The sequence below is a fragment of the Mustela nivalis genome (genome assembly GCF_964662115.1).
Source record: "Mustela nivalis genome assembly, chromosome: 9".
NCBI lineage: Eukaryota > Metazoa > Chordata > Mammalia > Carnivora > Mustelidae > Mustela > Mustela nivalis.
The window spans coordinates 62,116,109-62,134,965 of NC_139028.1; the positions used below are offsets into that span (position 1 = coordinate 62,116,109).

Here is an 18,857-nt window from a genome sequence, read left to right on the forward strand (position 1 = left end):
CCCATCTGGTTCACAGCTGCCTGAGCTCTGGCCTAAGAGGCAAGGCCTAACCTGGGAGGAAATAACTACCCCCAACCCTGCCCACTCCCTAGTTACTAGCACCCAGAGAATAGTTTGCTTTGTCTAGAAGCAGTGGAGAAGTGCCCGAGTGGGTGGAGTCTCCCTAGTGTGGGGTCTGCAGAAGAGAGGAGGGAGCCCTGAAGGTAATGACAGAGAGAGGAAAGAGTTTTGGCATCAGGACGACCTGGATTCTGGCCCCCACTCTGCTGCTCCCTTGCTGGGTGACCTGGGGTGAGTCACTTGCCTTCTCTGAGCATCTGTTTCCTCAACTATTAAACAGGGTGAGAGTATGTCACTGAGTTCTCATAAAGCCAGTGATTTGGAGCTCAAATTTTAACCCAGGGCTGCTAGTTCTCTCCTTTGCACGATGTATCTGCACCAGATCGATGCACTTTGAACCCAGGACAGCTAAAAGGCAACAGAAACAATATGAGGAACAAGAAAGAATCATCTTCGGAGAAGTCAAGCAGCATACGTGAGACAGGTTACTTCTAGCTGGAGAATCAGTCTGGAAGGCTTCCTGGAGGAGGTGATGTTTGGAGGAGTTAGCAAATGGCAAATTTCACCAGAATCGGTAAAGAAATGAGGACAGATACCTCCCTGGTAGAGAGGTAAAAGCTGTGAGCAAAGAGACAGAGGTAGCCAAGAGGCTTTTCTGAAATCACAAAAGGAATGGCCTTGGGAGATCATTTTCTCCAACTCCAACCCCACAGACAGGGAAATCTGCCTGTGGCCTAAGGGCACTGGTGAGTTGGTAGAAGAGAGCCAGATGTGACCCTGATTCCTCTCTCTGCTGTCTGCCCCTGGCTAGGACCGCTGACCCCTCTCCTTCACATCAGCTGGCCCCTGCTCTTTTCCCAGGCTCCAGGCTCTGTGCCCTGCCCCACCTGCATTCCCACATCCCTCAGAAGCCCTCAGACCAGGAAGAGCGTGGGGGAAGCCAGGCCTCAGCTCAGGGTGAGGCCTGAAGTGAAGCCAGAGGGGGCTCCTGGTGGCCCAGCAGGCAAATGCTGGGATTGGCCTTCTGCTATATGTGCCAGAGGTGGGCACGGCTGGAGAACAGTCTAGACCTGAGCCCTGCAGGGATTCAAATAATGGTGGGGTGAGGGGGTCAAGTACGATACAGCCAAAGTCACTAGTTTCTTCCCATACCTGTAGGGTCACCCACCCTCCCATCCTGCAGCCAGCCAAGGCTGATGTGGACTTTGGGCTATCAATGGCCCATCTCCAAACAAGCCCGCCCAAGTCTGACCTCATTGTCATCTCTCTGGCGAGGTCCCCAAAGGAAACATCCACCCCACCCTTCCTGCCACTCCAGGGTACCCAGGCCACGTCAGCCTGCCCACGAAGCCCTCCATGTCACCCGCACAAGCCAGGGAGCAGGTTCACTCCTGCCTGAGTGGGCGTGAGGCTAACACAGCCGCGGAGGACAAACAGCTGGCAGGAGGCCAGAGGTGATCACTGCAGGGCACCCTGACTGAAGATCTTTTGTTTTCTTCCCACCTCCCTCCTCTGTCCAAGAAATGATCAGCGGGGCGCTCCATTCCCAGAACTGCCGCCCTCTCCACGTGGCGCGTGTCACGCACGATCCAGGCTGGGCTCTGCAAGTCTCCCTCTGAATCCCTTTCTCTTCTGTGCTGAGCTTTCGGATTTTTTGTGGCCGGTCTGCCTGTCTCTCTTCTCTCTGTCTCTGTCTACTTCTCTTCATTTCTCCATCTCTTCTGCAGCCTTCTCTCTGGGACGGACCTCCTTCCCTGTCCCTGCACATTCCTGCAGACACCTGTTGGCCTTTGTCTTCTCCTCTGGCCCGCCCTTTGTCTGACTGCGTATCTCCGGACTTGCTCTGTCTGTGACTCCACTTGCAACGATATCATTCTCTGCCTTGTCTGTCTTTAGCTCTGCCTGCTTCAGCGAGAAAGCAGGGCTCAGCGAGGGGCTCTCCAGTGGCCCGAATTTCCATTGTCCTCCCAGTGTCTCTGTCATGGAAGGTAGGCTGGGTTCCCCGCCTCCCACTGAGTAAATGGCATCCCTTCCTGCTCCTTCCATCAGTCATTCATTCATTTAACACACTTTCTCTAGGTCTGACCTTATGGTTGGCTCTGTGTGGGGAACTGTGAGCCTCCAACCCACTCCACCCCAGTGGGCTCCCTAGCCTCCTCACCCTCCACACTGGGAACACGGCCCGCAGCCTCCCTCCCAATGCCCCTTCCTTAATTTCATCCAAGACTTACCTATCCTGGGTCCCATGATTTTGGGGGTGCAGTGAGTTCCAACCCCTATTTCGAGGTGAAAAGTGGAGCTGAGCAGGAGAGAGAGTGAGACCGTATCAGGGCCCCCTGGAGATAGCCGCTGTGAGCCACAGAAGGGAGGCAATAATGTGGACACTCTGGCACGTGGCCGGTGCTGCTCGGGCCGCACTGGACAGCAGCCGCCTCTTCTGAGGTGGTTAGGAATTCCCGTAAAACTTGACTCTACTCTCCCGGTGCCTGCCTCATCCAGTTACTTTGCTCCTTCTGTTTGCCTCTTTCTGAATTCCTCTGATTTTCGGCTGGGACAGCCCAGGGCCAGAGTGGTGCAGGAGGCTGGGTTTCATTTCCATCCAGCCCCGCTGCTGGGAGGAGGCTGCTGTGGTCTCCTCCCCTTCAAGCCTCTGTCCACGTTCCCCTGAATATTTTCTCTTCCTCTGTCAGCAGTAAAGAGGTAGCAGGCAGAGGGAATGTGGACGGTCCCTAAGCTCTGGTCTCATTTCAGTCCCAATTCTCCAGTCTCCTCTTGCACTCCCATTCTCAATCTGTACCCCACCAAGGTCTTGTCCCCCATTTCAGAAAGTCTGTCACCCTCCATGAGCCCCATAGAGAGCCCCTGCCCCTCCAGGGTCCCCCTTCCCAGAATCCCTGGCCCCCCTCTCACTATACCCCATCTCCTTTCTGAGCTCCGAGGATCCAGAGCAAGGAGTAAGTCTGTTCACCAGGATTCACAATGGCCAGCTTGCCTTGAGGGACTCCTGGCAACAGTTCTATAAAGTGGAGCTCCATCTCGGCAGAAGGGGTTGATGAGCAGAAGGGCAAATCTGAAATTTCAAGAGTTTTCTAGACCGAAGGCTGAGGATGGAGGCCTTGGAGCCTGACAGACCTTGGTCTCATTTCACAGCTGGCTCTGTGGTCTCAGACAAGTTTCTGCATCTCTGAGAATCATTTCCCTCATCCATAAAGAAGGGAGAGCTGGTCCCTCACTTGCAGGGCTGCTGGACAAGTTCAGCCAGCAAGGAAAAAGCCAAGCCCGAAGGCCTGGATCTCAGAGAAGGAAGCCACAGAGTCAGGGCTCAGATCAGGACAGCAAGAGGAAACACACTGACGAGTTCGCCTTTTCCAGCTGGTTCAGCACTCTCCCACTGGAGGCCCCCTGGGTCCTCCCATCAGCCCTGTGGGCCACGTATTTATTCCTCCATTTCACAGATGAGGCACTGAGTCTCAGTAACTGCCCCGAGAACACCCAGCTAGTAGAAGGTGGGGCCATGAGGTTCAAGAACCTCCGATGCTGGACCCAGGCCTTTTCCTCCATCCAGGCTGCATTTTCCGAAGAAGACCTCCGGGTTTCCCAAAATCCAAGATACAGAAGTGAACTTGACCCAGTTCCAGGAATAGGGTCTTTGCATGAAATAGGGATGTGGATTTCAAACCCAGCTTTCAGGGTACAGTGATAAAAGAAATATACATGGACCCCGCTTGGCTCCTGGGGGCCGTATGAGGGAGCAGGTGGGAAGCAGGGAGTCTTTGAAATAATCAGTGTGCAGCCTGGCACATAGTAGCGCCCAATAGATACACATTGCCTGGCTGTCTTTGAGAAACCAGTAATGTGAATGCGTGACCCCCATTCTAGGGAAGGTCAATAATTGGCTCAGACTGATGTAAAGACCAGTACCTGCTCCTGCTCGAGAAAACCAAGAGGTGCCCCCTTCAGACTTCAAATTGCAGGTGCATGGTTAAGAGGGAGAAAGTCCCTTTAGGCTTTCTGGAAGTTCAGTTGCCTCCATCTTGGCTTTAGAGGCTGAAAATGTTCTATACATGGATTGGTCTGGGTACCTGCTGCGCCCAGCTTGGCTGGCTAAGTTCATCTCATCAGTCTTTGAGTGAAACAGTGCACAATGCCTCACAAGGCGTGGAACATACAATAACCTCAGACATGAGTGCTCTTCCTTTACCAGCTGTTGGCAAAGCCCCTCACGGCTTGCAGAGTTTCTGAGGCCCTGTGATGCGTGCACAGTCTTTCATCTCATGCAGAGCCTGATGCTATTCGTAAAAGCTTGGGCTGTTTGCAGAACCCAGGCCCTTCCCTTCTTTAAGTTAACCCATGGAGGGTGTTTGCACACCCAGAAAAAATAGGACACTCTTCATTTTATAGAACTATCTGAACTGGGGTGTAACTGAATAGTGCCGAGCCCCAGACTAGAGAACTCAATTCTGGTCCCAGCTCTGTCACTAACCAGCTATGGGATTTGCAACAAGTCCTTTCTCCTCTCTGAGTCTCAGTCTTCTCATCTGTTAAATGGAGATCATGACCTCAAACTGCCCACCTTCGGGACCGTCATGAGTGTCACTGTGAGAATGTCCAGAAGATGGGGAGGCAGGGGTGGGAAGGGGAAGAGTAGCCAGAGGCTCCTTCCTGAAAAAGTCTCCGAACTGCCGTCTCAGCACCTTTGCTCCCACTTCCCTTCAGCCTGGCAGCCAGGGAGCGGATGTCTATAAATGAGCCCTTGGCTGAGCAGACAAGTGAGGACCTCAGTCAGAGTTTCAGCCTTCCCCACCCCCGAGACGCTGCCTGGGGTCAGAACCCAAGCTACACAGACATGCTCCCATGCATGGCTCATTTGATCTGCTCACAGAGAGCTGTGTCATACTTTTTTCACCCATGTCGACCCTGACACTCAGAGAGAGAGCCCATGTGACTTGCCCAGAGCCACAAGTCAAATAAACAGCAGGGGCCGGGATCTGTGCCAAGGACACCAAAGCTGGACGCATGGTACCTAGGAGGTCTGAGCAGGATGGAACCTGGAGCACATTTAATTCAATCCTCCCCTTTTCCCGACTGAGAGACCGAGGCCTAGCGAGACAACAGGGACATCACTGCCTCTCCTTGGTCTTCAGTTTCTCTCCCTGGTGGATGAGAAACAGACCCCAGCCTGCCCAGGGGGTTTAGGACCTCATCCCTCTTTGTTGACACCACTCTTGGATCAAGACACAGGAAATTTCCCAAGCATGTGAGGAGAAGCACAGGTCTGCAGGCAGGTGGGTACACAGCCTGGCCCTCAGCCCGGCCCACCTTGGCTGAGCACGGCCTTTCTCTTCTCCAGTCCACCCAGCCTTGCATAGCTTGTGCTGTGCTCTTTCTTACTCTAACCCTGGAGGTTCCTCCCTGGGAAGCCCTTTTGCCCCAACGGGTCCAACAGCATCCACCTCCCACCATTTCCCCCTCCAGGCTGGAGAGAATAGGTACTCTGCTAGAAATTCTACATCCCTCCCTCAAAGTGGCAGCCCAGGCCCCAAAAGGCATGAGCGGGGGCATCAGACAGGTCAGTTTTGACCCAGTAAGAAAATCACTGAGACTTGATCTCCTCATCTCGTAAATTCAGGATAACAGGACCCCTCCAGGCAAAGCCACAACAAACCCCAAACATCTCGCCCGCCCTATCTTCAACTTGGTATGTGCATAGCTTCCCTCTCCCCAGAGATTGTAATCTCTCCCAAGGCCTAGCTGGGTGACCTGGGGCTAGTCACTTGCCCTCTCTGATCTTTACTGTCCTTGTCTGTGAAATACCATCTCAATGCTGTCATACGGTTCAAATGAGCTAACGGATGGATTAGTGCTTGCTAAGTTCTAAGAGCTGAGCAGACATGAGCCATTATTAATAGGGGGATGATGGTAATTGAATGACTTATAATTCTGCAAGCAGAGGATGAGGAGGAAATAAATTGTGGCAGGTACGTGCCAGGTCTGTCTGACCTGACTGACAACTCATGGGAATAAATCACTAAGAAGGCCCCCTGAGGTGGGAGGGAGCTCAAGGGGAAAAAAGGGATCTGTAGGCTAGCTGGGTGGCCCTTGTTAGCAGTTGTCTTACTACGGGCACTGTGGGGCTATGCCCTCTCCCAGGGTCCAGACTGGGTGCTGGCTGGCCCGTAGCTCCCAGCCCTGGCTCTGCCACCATCACGCTGACATTAGTCACATCCCATTTCCTGCCCAGTCCTCAGTGTGCTTATAAAAAAGTGGGGGAGGGGGCGGATAGAAGGAAGGGTCAGTGTTGTTCTGCTCCGCCCCAGTCTTTGGGGAAGAACCCTGTGAGCTAATGGATGTACCACTGCTTTTGTAAAGTGCCAGGTGTGGAACATGAAGGATGATGGTTATTAATAATTTGGATCGTGGGAGAGAGGAGGGGGTTGGGGGCTTATGGGGGGATGCAGCAAAGCTAGGGCTCCAACTCTCAGAAGACTTTGCAACACTGCCCCCTGGGGGCCAGGGAGGAGGTCTGTGCCGGGGCTTTTCCTCCCAGACTCTTCCCAGTCAGGGAAAGGGGACAGAGGCCCGCTGTCCAAGGAGGCTGAAGCAGACAGGCCAGGGGGAGCCCAGGGAGAGCAGTCACAGGCGGCCTCTGCCTCTGCACACCTGCCTATGTGCTTCACAAGTCTTTCAAGCTGGCCCAGTTCTTTCCATCTTGCCATCCCCACCCTGGTCCAGACCACCAGCCGCCCTTGCCTGGAGCCTGCCCCAGCCTCCCCACCACCTCCAGTCCCCAGAGCCCTCAGGAGCAAGTGCCTCTGTCCCTCAGATCAGTATCTCTGCTTGCAAATGAGACAAAATAGCAGATGGTTAAGGACAAGGCTTTGGGGCCGGACTGCTGGGTGGGACTCCTGGCTTCTCCAGTTGGTAGCTATGTTACTTCTCCGCTCGTTTGTAAGTTTTTTAATAGACATAGCATACAATTTACCCTCTTAACCATTGTCCGTGTGCCATCCAGGGGCATTTAGGGCGTCCCCCTGTTTGTGCAACCACGACCCCATCTCCACAGCTGTTCTGCCTTCCCAAACAGAAACTCCATAACCATGTGCTCCTTAATTCTTTTTTTTTTTTAAATTTTATTTATTTGACAGACAGAGATCACAAGTAGGCAGAGAGGCAGGCAGAGAGAGAGGGGGAACCAGGTTCCCTGCTGAGCAGAGAGCCCAATGTGGGGCTCAATCCCAGGACCCTGGGATCATGACCTGAGCTGAAGGCAGAGGCTGTAACCCATTGAGCCACCCAGGCGCCCCCATGTACTCCTTAATTCTTGATGCCTCTGTGTTCTCATCTGTAGGATGGGGCTCATAAGCGGCCGTCCTCACACAGTGCCTGATGGGTGGGTAATGTCCATCGACATTACTAGGATTTTCTTCTCTTGAGGAAAGGGCTCTGGAGGGCACATGAGGAGCACGGCTCGTGCAAGCTACAAAAACCCGAGGGCCCGTTCCTCCCTGGGCTTCATTTCTGGGACTTGGGCAGAGTTTATGACAGCTGCTGGGGAAGCATGCTGCATGCTTCATCTAGGAAGATGACTCACTTCCTCCCTGATGGGCTTGCGAGCCTGCAGATGGGGAAGGCAGGAAGCCGAACGCACAGGCAGCTGATCTCAATCCGGCGGGCCCTCCGCAGATGCCCGGGTGAGCATTACTGGGGCAAAGCGCATTCTGTATGGCATTAGGGCCCAGTCTAGGACCAGGGCAGGACACAAAATTGGCCTTGGCTCTAACGCCCTTGGGAGAGGCTGGAACAGGCTGACTGCTTCCATCAGTGCCATTTATCTGGAGCCTTGTCAGTTTACGTTTTGTTTGGTTCTCTCCTTCTCACATTCCAGCCAAACACACCTACCCCCACACTCTGCACACACTCTTCCTAGCTTCGCTCGCTCCAACTGTTCTGGCACTCATGCCTAAAACACCCTCATTATCAAAGTGTCGCTGCCCTTATTTAAAGGCCTGCCCTTTTTTGTCTTCTGGGTGAAACACAGATGCGTCTTCCTGGGGGAGGGGAGAGACCAGGCCTGAGCTGTCCCAGATGGAGCGGACCTGGTCTCTGGCCAGGGCAGGGGTGGATCTTTCCAGCAAAATTGAGCCCAGGTCCACAGAATCCCTTCTGTGGAGACTTTAGTTTGCAGACTCCTGTCTCTTGAGTTGAAAACATCCAACCATCTTCCAGAAATAGCCACAGGGGAAGGCAGTTCAGCGTAAGCAAACCAATCCAGTCTTCGGAGTCACTTAGGTCTGAGCTCTGCCAACAACAGGCTGTGTGACATTGGACAGCCACTTCATTCTTCTTCTTTTATTTCTGAAAGATTTATTTATTTTAGAATGAGAGAGAGAGAGAGCATGGGGGAGGAACAGAGGGAGAGGGACAGAGAGTCCCAAACAGACTACGCTCTAAGCACAGAGCCTGACATGGGGCTCGATCTCATGACCCTGAGATCATGACCTGAGCCAAAACCAAGAGTCGGAGGCTTAACCGACCACATCACCCAGGCGCCCCATCCACTTCATTCTTTCAAGCCACAGTTTTGTCAACCATAAAACTGATACAATAAACATGACTGGCATTCATGAATCACATGTCCAACATTGTTCTAAGTACTTTATTTGTGCAAGGACTCAGTTAGTGCTCCCAACTACCCATTAAAGCTCCCAGTTTACAGATGGAGAAGCTGAGGCACAAAGATGTAAGAAAACTCGCCCAAGGTTACACAGCTGTTAATAAGCAGAACCAGGATTTAACCTAGAGAGTCTGGCTCTAGAACTTGTGCCCAGAATCGTGGCACTTAACTGTCTCGGAAAGCTAGTTTGAGGACTCAGTCATCTGTCCACCAGTCCCTAAACCATGGGCTTGAATAGAGTTAAGTATGGAGCTCAACACTTTTGACAGGGGTCCAGGCCTGTTCTACCGATCACCATCTGAATGACCTTGGATATGTCACTTTCCTCCTCCTCAGATCTCAGGTTTCCATCCCACAACAGAAAGGGCTTGAGCCCCAGCTGGTGATTCCTAGATTTTGCTCCAGCCCAGGCTCCCTCCTGATGTCCACCTGTTCTTGGGGGGTTGCCCAGGCACCTCTGGCTCAGCAAGAACTCATTGCTGGCCTGGAGACCCTCGTAGGCCCTTCCTAGGACCCTGCTGAGCCCCAGTCTCACTGAAGTCAAGTCCATCCCTGACCCACCCTCCTCCTTCCCAACAGCCCATGGCAGCTCCCTGTTCTTCACATTCCTGTCTCCTCCTCCCTGTTCCCCTTAGCTCATAATCCGTTCCTCCTTCTTCTAGACTCTTTTAGTCCCTTTATTCTTCTGTGACTCCAGATTCCCTGTTCTAATTCATCTCCTCCGTTCTCCCAGAGTCATCTTTCCAAACCCCAATCTCATGGCACCCAGCCCTGCTCCTCAGAGCAAAGTTAATTTTTTAGCTAAAAATTGATGTTTGTCATCACATCCCTATGATCTGCCTTACCGGCCTCCCTGCCTGCCCTGGTCCTCTGCCCAGAGCGTACCCCACACATTCATGTCTTGGTACCCGAACACACGCGGTGTCTCCCTGCTGAAATGCCCTTCCACCGTTTGTCACAGGATTAGCGCTCACCCTGCAAGGACCACTGCCAACCCCCACCCCACCCCCTGCCCTGGTCAAGTGTTTCCTTGGACAAGGTCAAGATTACATCCTAGTTCTCTACGTGACCTTGGTCAGTGAGCATTGAACAGGGTGGCCGTACCCTCCGGGAACTTTCCATCAGCCGTTTCCTCTGCGTCCAGCCTTCCAGGGTGAAAAACCTCAGAGGAGAAGACATCCAGGGGTGGTCTTTCTGTGGCTGAGGTGGGGACAGCTCTAGAAAACTCCTTCATAGACCTTCACATTTTGCAAAGTACTCTCACCTAGAGTCTCTCACTAAACCTTCACTCCAGCCACTGTTGCTGGTGCTGTTACCCCCCATTCATGCAGGGGAGACAGAGGCAGAGAGAAGGGAAATCCTTTGCCCAAGTGCAGCCGGTGGGTGGAGGAGCTAGGATTTGAACCCGAAGTGCATTTGGCCCCCAAAGCTGATGTACCACCGCCTCCTGGTGGCGGGAAGGATGGTGACAGTGATGAGAAGGTTGGAGGACCCAACCCTGGACCCAATTCTGGACTCACCGCCCTGAGTGGACTCACTGCCCGCAGCTGGGAAGGCAGCCTAGGTTCTCCCTGAATGTATTTATAACTTCCCTTTCCTCCTCGGCACTTTCCGTTTCCAGCCTCTCGAGTCTGCAGGAGCATCGCACCGGTGAGGGTGAGGAGCGGTAGGGGCGAGACAGAGAGACGGAGCGTGACCAACTTTCCAGGGTGGAGCGGGACAGCTGCCGGCCTCTGCAAGGGTGGGAACTTCAGAGGGGGAGGGTTGTTTTCTCTTCAGAGCTCAGAAAAGTTCCTGAGATGCACGGACCCTCCTGGAGACATGTCTGGACCTCCCCACTTCATAAGGAGGGAGACGCCTGGCCTGTGAGTGTTCTGGGCCTCCCTGTGGCCTCAGGACAGAGGCACAGGGCTTGGGCAGTCTGGGTGGCGAATGCTTCTGACCCCAGCTCGCACTCTTCACCTCTTCTCAACCTGTACCGCATGAGCACAGAGCTCGTACTCAAGAGACATTCACTCAATGGACAAATCCCCATTGTACGGAAGAGGGAACCCAGGCTCAGGAAGCTGAATGTCAGGCTTGAAGCCAACCGGTCTGGCGCTGAGATCTGAGCCTGCCCTGCTATATGCGCTCCAGGTGCCCCTGGGTGGAGAGAACAACTCCCAAAAGATCCACATCTCTGCGGAATTCGCCCACCATTCTGGTCTGAAATGAGATTTGCCCTGCCCTGCCCCGCCCCACCACACCACTAAATCTGCAAACCTGCTTTTACACCCCTCCTTGTTGTACCTCCCTCCCCCACCTGACTCACCAGGAGTCTAGACTCCAGGCTCAGAAGCTCCTCCTCTCTTCTGTCAACCTTCTTCCTCTGGTCCCTCTCTGGGGCTTATTTCCACCAACAAATGCTGGGAATTCTGCTCAGGCATCTCCAGTTTAAAAATACAGCAAAATTCTCCCTGACCCCAACCACACATCTCTCTTCACAGCCAAGCATCTTGAAATGCTACACCCCTCTCCATTTGCTCAGCCCCCAGTCTCCCACACCTGCTGTTCCTCTGGACCTGTTCACCCCAGGGTCACCAGTGGTCTCTTCCTTGCTGGGTCCCTGGACACTCTCCACTTCTCAACCTTTGGTCCCCTTGGCGGGTCACTGCTGCTGGCCTTGTGTGCTCTTTGATATCATCGTGGCTGCATTCTCTCTGGGCATTTTTTCCCTCGGCATCTTTTGCAGACCCTTCTTGTTCTGCCCCATGGAGGCTGGTTTCCTCCAAGGTTCTGTCTTTTTCATGCCACACTCTTTCCCTAGCTCCATAAAAACAAAGTCTCCCACCTCCACCCCAAGTCTTGGCAACTCAGCTCTCTCTCAAGGGCTCCAGACTTAAACCCTCAAATATCTGCTGAACATACCCACTTGGATGTCCCACTGGCTCCTCAGATACAACATGTCCAAAACGGAGCTCCTTATCTTCCTCCGAAAATGTCTTCCCACATGCACTGCCCACCACCCACCTCCATCTGCCTTGTCCCCCAAGCAGGCATGCTTGGACTCCTCCAGACGCAGTTATCACATTTTTGGCCAGTATGCCCCCTTGAAGATTTCTCCGATCCTGGGTAGTAAAAAGGTGTGGGCCTTGGAAATGTTAGAATTCTAACAGTGGCTTCTTGTGGGCCCAGAGGAGGGACCAAAGCACGCTTAGTGACAACTTTTCTGAGCTCCATTGACTACGCAGCAAGGGCAATGAAAACCACCGCTCAGACAAGCTGAGACGAAGCAGGTGATCATTAGCATATCATTAGCACAAGTAAGCCCTCAGGAAAGGCAGCGGTTTCCATTGTCGGGAATATGGTTATTTCTCCCTATTCGTCTTCTCCCTACCCAATCCCCCACTGGCTTCCCTGCCTCTAGCCTCTCCCATGAGAATCTGCTCTCCATGTGGCAGTGGGGGTGATCTTTCTGGAACAGGCAGCTGACTCTAAGTCCCCTATCTGAAGGCCGGCCCTGGCTCTCCCATGTCTCGTGCTGAGTTCTTGTTCTGTGGTCTGAAATTCAAGCCCCTTCTCTCTCTGGCCCCTGCCAACCTCTGTAGCTTCCCTTTTTGAAACTCCCAGTCTTTCCCTCCATTCTGCATCACAAATACACCTCCATCTGCCCGTTGAACATACCTTCTGCTTTTTCAGCCCTTCCTGACCCTGTCCGGGCCTTATTGGCTTGGAGGGCTTTCCATATCTGCTTATAATCCACAATCAGCCCACAAGATGTCTTCCATGATGCAAGCCTGCTTTGTTCCCTCCTCCGGAGCCCTTCAGCTCTCTAATAGTACACATCACACTGGCTATGACTGCTGGCCAGTGTTGTCACTGGCTCTCCCCACTACACTATGTGATTCACTGTGAGCGGGCAACCGGCACACCACCAGCTTTATTCAACAGGGAATGAATTGTCAGCCTCAGTTCTCCTAATTTTAAAAATCAGCAGCATAGGCAGCCAGGCCTGGTTAATTCAGAAGAGAGCAAGAAAGCCGGGGGCTAGAGGAACATGAAATCACAGAGGGCTTCCTGGAGGAGGTCGGACTGAGTAATAAGGTGTCTAGCATAAAAGAGTAAGCATGAAGAAGAGAGGACAGACGAGTGTGAGCGAGTGAAGATCTGGCAAACTGAGTGGCTCCCTGCTCTGTCACACTTGTTCCTCTAGCCTCAAAACACTCAAAGCCCAGCCCCCATGCCCTGGCCGATAGCAGAGGATAGACTTCACACTTACACAGAGAATTTTCACAGACTTTTCCCTCTGTGTGTGGTCTCAGAGGCTAGCCTGAGAAAATGGGAGACCTCAGATCTGTCCTGGCCCTTGGCTTGCCATGCGACAGGCAACTCCTTCTGCCTCCGAGCCTCTGTTTCCTCATCTGTCACCCAGGGCTCCCAGTTGTTTCTCCATGGCTGGGAAAACATGCACAGACCACAGAGTTCTGAGCCCCAGTGAGGACTGTTCCTCTTCCTGTTCCATATAAGCAAAACCCAGCGGTAGCTGTTAATCAGCCACCTGGGAGTCCCCAGGAAAACATTACTCAAGGCCTCAGTAGAATGGAATCTCAAGGGGGAGAGCCCCAGACGGCTAGTAATGGGCAGCCCTGGAGGTTTCATGGGACCAGGTTCAGCCCCAACCTGGTTCTCCCCCTGGAGGCAGCGCTGGCCTGGGGAGAGGAGGGAGCAGCTGAAGTGGCCTGGGTTGCAGGTGAGCTGGGCCACCCTGCAGAGGTCTTGGGCACAAAGGCAGTGCCTGGAGCTGGTCAGAGCCCAAGGAAGGACAAGGTTCTGGGAAGGCAGGCTTTAGGGGGGCAAGCAGGTAGAGACTCTTACCCCACTACAAGAAGGGCTCTAAGAGAAGGGAGATAGGCTAAAATGTTTCTGCCCCAATTTATAGCATCCTGGGCAGGCTGGTTCTGCTTGTAATTTGCTGTGTGAATTTAGCCAGGTCATAGTCCCACTCTGGGCCTCTCCTTTGCTATCAGCAACAATAAGGGAGCAGGACCAGAAGGCCTCCATAAAGTCAAGTGTTGTCTGATTCTGCAGGAATGCTGGAGAGGATTCCCTGAGGTTGTGGGGACAGCCACGCTCCAGTGTCTCTTTGTGGAATCACCAAGAAGCAAAATGGGTCCCACTGAGAAGCTGGTTTTCTAGGAGAGGGGTCAGAGCCAATCTCCAGTCCCAAAGAACCCACAAACCAATGAGGGAGATGTGGATGACAACTCCCAGAATGATCTGGGCCTCCAGACGGGAAAGCTTTGGTGCCTCCCCAAAGGTGGCCCCTTTCGAGGGCCTGGGCAAGGAGCCAGGAATGTGGCTGCTAGTGTGGCTTTGCCACCAACCCCCATGTGACCTTGAGCAAGTCACTCCCTTCTCTGGGCTTTTTTAATTTGAAAGACAAGGAGCAATGAAAACGGGGAAAAAATGAATGGGGATCAGACAGTCCTAATGGGGTTTCAGGAGGCTTCTGGCTCTGATGCTCCGTGATTGCCCAGCAAACCCAGCATGCGCCGTTCCCATGGGCCCAGTCTGTGGGGGGGGGGGGGGCACAGCCGCTCAGACTCACAGCAACTCACAGGGAACGCGGTTTGGATCAATTTCAGTGCTGAAAGAAAATAGAAAACCCTGCCGACAAGTCCATTAGGGGAAAAAGTTGAGTTTCCCTCAGGTGAACCATTTCAGTCATAAATTCATTTATTAAAAAATATTTCCTGAGGCTTTCCGATGAGCTGGTTTTACCAGCGGGGTGCGGGGTGTATAACATTTCCACTCAGGACATGGGGCCTGGCTGCCATGACTTTCTCTTCACAGCTGGGCCAGTCCATCTCTTTCCTAAGGCATTTCTCGAAAAGAGCATTTTTCTAGACATGTAGGGCCTCCGTTTGGTAACCAGCCCATCTGAAACTGTTGGAAAACACCCTCAGAAGGAAATAGAAATTTATAGTTGTCTCTGACATCAGCCTAAGAAATCTAGAGAGGAAAATAAAACCTTTGGCCTAATTTTTCCCTAGGTGGAAAGCAGAGCTTCCCAGTTCTCCAGGTGTCCAAGCTTGGTGGACGGAGGCCAAGGCCAGAGCCCAGAGGCCTGCTTTCCAGGACCAAGTCTGGCAACAAGCTGCTGTTGACCTGGGCTTGCTCCCCACCCCTAGCCCCACAGATTCTGCGTTTGTGAAGAAAGGACCAGAGACTGGCTTCTCTGCAGGGCCCTTTCCACTCTTACACATCCTGTGACATGAGAAGGATTTTGTTAAGAGAGAGAGAAGCAGGAGGTGGTCTTGGAAAACCAGGCTCAAAAACACTGCTCATGCCGTGGTTGGGAGAGAGAGGCAGTGATCTGAATGTCAATATACCCTGGCCCCAGATCACGGAGTCAAGGTCAAGGGCGAGCCCACACCTCCTGCAGCTCAGTTCCAGGAGTTGCAGAGTCTCCCTTCAGGAATTGGGCCAGCGGCCAGGGTTGAGCGATGACCTTCTTCAGCTACCTCTGGGGAGCAGGGTGCCTCCCTGTGGAGCGATCTGCCAGCTCTCCTGACACTGGTTCTCTGCAGTGCCCTCTGAACTGGGGCCAAGAAAGGAATGCTCCGGGGTGCTGGGCATAAAATGGCTGATTACTAACACCAGCCAAGCTGCTGCAGCCAGGAAGGGGAAAGACATATGGAGGGTCCCTGGAAGCCGGGTTGTTGTTGTTTCCCCCCCCCCCCCCCCCAGTAGGGAGAATTCATCTTCAATTCAGGAAATGACTCCCTCCCCCAAAGTCATATACAGTACCTCTACCCTTCTGGGGTAACCATCATTCGGGTTTGCTGGGGACAGAGTGATTTCCTGGGACATGGAAATTTCGGGACTAAAAACAGACAGTTCTGGGACAATTGGGAAAATCAGTTCTGGTTGCTCCCTGGATATGACAAAATAGCCAGGATACAAAGACAGGTCACAAGCACTCTGGTTACAGAGGGACAGACGGAGGGCTCCACTAGCGGCTCCAGAAATAAGGAAGCCAATCTTGGGTTAAGGAGACAGCAGTCTGTAGTGTTCCTCAGAGGGAGCCGCTCTCCCTATCCCTCCCACAATAAGATGGCCCAGAAAGGGAATCCTCAAAGGAATGGAAATATAGGGACAAGGAACACTGATTCAAGAGACACAACATCACAGCTCAGATGGAGTGAGACAAGAATGAGTAGGGTATAGAGGAGGAATCAAATCCAGAGCTGTACAGAAATGGTTATCTCAGTGTCCCCAGAGAAGTGTTCCCACGAGTTCTGTAGAGCTCCTGATCTGTAAGCCTCTATCAGAAACCACTGACAATCCTAGGCTCAGAGGGAGGAAGGTAGAATCAAGGGAACCTTATGGCAAATTATGTCAGGTTTTCACTGCAGGCCTTACCCTCGTCTTTCTCAACCAGTGATCTTCTTATCTTCCCGGTATCTCAGATCTAAAAACTCCATCCAGGAACTTCCATGTAGAGATCTCCAAACCAAATGGGCTTGTACCAAATGACTGCACTCAAGGTTCTACTGCTAACGGTAGGCAAATTCTTGTAAGGGTCCATCAACATCACCATACCCAGAATGTTCCTTCACCTATGGTGGCAAGGACTAGGCTACCTCACGAGATCCCAGCCTCCACAAGCCCATGGACTTCTTCCTGATCAGTCTCTCAGCCCTGAACATCCTCTGCACCATGACCACTGTCCCTAAAATGCCGTCCCTTCTCTTGCTTGAGGACTGCTTCCTTAGTTTCCCCACCTGCTTCCTGCAGATTCACCTCTTCCACAGCTTCTCCTGCTCAGAAGCCTTCATCCTGGTGGCCGTGGCTATGACTGCTATGTGGCTATCTGCCGCCCCGTGGGCTATACCCTGTCCTCATGACCCCCACGCTGATGCCACCCTGGCAGCTGAGACTGGCTCACCGCCCTTCTCCTGCACATCCCCACCGGGGTGCAGACTTCCTGCTTGGCCTTTGACAACACACATCCCTCGCTGCTTCTGTGACCACCTGGCTGTGGTCCAGGCCTCCTACTCTGACACCACGTCCCAGACCCTCATGGGCTTCTACATCACCGTGGAGGTATCCTTCCTGCCCCTTCTCCTGTGCTTCTCTCCTGTGCCCACATCCTGGCTTTGGTGTTTCCCATCAGCTCCCAAGAAGGACGTTCAAAAACCTTCTCTACCTGCTGCTCCTACCTCCTGGTGGTTGGTAACTACTACTCACACATTGCCATAGCCTCTGTGGCCTACAGGGCCAGCCTGCCCCTCGACTCCCACATCATGGCCAATGTGGTGTATGCTCTTCTCACCCCTGTCCTCAACCCTCTCATCTATACCCTGGAGAACAAGGATGCCAAAGCAGCCATCACCAGTAGGGCATGTCCCCGGGACCCAGGGCATTCTGGGTACTCTTGATCCTTAGACACAACTGGCTCAGATCCCTGGACACTAATGACAATGTCTAGCGTAGGATGGAAACACAATACATATTTTTAAATGAACTTCAGCAGTCTAAATTAGCCTAATTCAATTGAGCAAACATCCAAAACCTGGGCCTCAAACACTGGATCAAGAACGTTTCCTTCTGGTGCTACAGAATAATTGTAGTTTTCATCAATCTCTAATGTGATGAATACAATCATCCAATCATTCAGAAAAAATTTTACTGGATGCCAGAGACCGAAATGAACCAGATACAGTTGCTGTCTTCAAGATAACGATAATATCTTCAAGATAATGATCTGGGGGGGGGTCACATGCAGCAAATAATGGAAGATGATAGGACAGAGAGAAGCCCAGAGGATCATGGGGAACAAGAAATTTGCATTTAATTCAATGTTAAATGTTTTTCCTATTAAGTTCTTTTATTTTGGCATTGATGTCACTCGTTGGTTCGCAAGCACTTGTGTGTCAGAAATATAGTTGAGGGCAGGTGGGGGGCTTGAAATAATTGCCTAAGAAAACCACTGACTGCTCCGATCAAGGAGTGTTAATGGAGTCCATGTTCCTGTCCAAAGGGAAGGATCCGTTTTCAACTTGGATACCCATTAAAAAGTGACGCTTCCTGCCAAGAGCCAGTGGGTGGATGGTAGAGTGGCTCCACTCACTGTCACCCACAGTGACCCCTTTTGGGGCATCTGTCTTTCCAGTCCCTGCAGTTTAGGCTCGGTGGATTAAATGGTACTGATTCCACAGGAGACAGAGCAAGTTTCACCAAACTTAAAGCTACGACAGCTGTCTGGTCATTTTAAGCCCACTGTGCAAGTACATCAGCAATCAGAAAAGGAGTTACTATACTTGCAAGTTACTATACTATACCTCCTGATCTTCAGGAGGGAATGAGGCTGCTCATACACCGCCAAGGCTGGAAGGTTGGCACTCAGGGACAGGAGCATTTCTTGTTTCTTCCATGACCAAATTTAACTATAAATGAGCCATGAGAGCAATCATAACCAGAGCTCAAAACTGTCAGGGATGAGGGTCTGGGTCATGCTAGAAGGGAATCCATCCAGACCAACCAAGGTGATTCAACGTGAAGGTAAAGGAAAAGGGAATCTAGAATGGGTAGTAGAGGAGAAAGAGGATGAGCCTCCCTCGCAGCCATGGGGCTGGCTACAGTGGCAGAGGCAGTAACTAATCCCCCTTGTCCTTGTCTTAGAAACCACCCCTCAATTGTGTTTAGGTCCAAACGGAGTGAACTTTTTGTGATGAGTGAATGAAATCTGCGTGGTTTGAGTGATAGACCGTAGGAGACACAGTTGGTGGCCTGCCCTCTAGCAGCTGAGCCTTGGCTGCTGACAGCTCACACGCATACATCTTAAGACATGGCTCTAATGCCCTGACACTGATTGCTTCTCTTTGGAGAGGAAAGGGAACAAGAGAGTAGCTTTATGAGCTTTATGCAACAGTCTAAGCTTAGATGCCAGCTAGTGACCGTAGTTCTGATAAACCAGCTGGCATCCTGAGACCCTCAGAACCCATGAAACTTGCATCTTTTCCTGCAGGAAATAGACATCACCAGTCCCCTGGGAAATTAAATCTACGCAGGCAGCCTCTCCCCCTGGATATTTGCCTTGTAGAACACAGAGAGCTCCTGGAGAAATTTTCAGATAATC

The 18,857-nt window shown here is 52.3% G+C and overlaps 2 protein-coding genes and 1 pseudogene across 4 annotated transcripts in view; 2 read left to right on the forward strand and 1 right to left on the reverse strand.

Moving 5' to 3' along the window:
* SLCO2B1 (solute carrier organic anion transporter family member 2B1) overlaps positions 1-3,415 on the reverse strand; it is a 45,696-nt gene extending 42,281 nt beyond the window's left edge. Inside the window, exon 1 of one of the 2 annotated variants that reach the window (XM_082749642.1) lies at positions 2,292-3,415. In XM_082749642.1, coding sequence (XP_082605768.1) covers positions 2,292-2,307 — 16 coding nt within the window. In that variant the 5' untranslated portion in view covers positions 2,308-3,415. The remainder of the gene's footprint in view (positions 1-2,291) is intronic. The other variant, XM_082749643.1, reaches the window with a different exon arrangement.
* The window catches only part of LOC309840279 (olfactory receptor 2AT4), a gene marked incomplete at its 3' end in the record, with an annotated part of 110,704 nt that overhangs the window by 73,793 nt on the left and 18,054 nt on the right, over positions 1-18,857 (forward strand). The window lies entirely within an intron of this gene.
* Positions 13,350-17,157, forward strand: LOC309841240 (olfactory receptor 2AT4-like; annotated as a pseudogene). The gene is made up of 2 exons: positions 13,350-13,463; positions 16,355-17,157. The product of its transcript is annotated as an olfactory receptor 2AT4-like (transcript).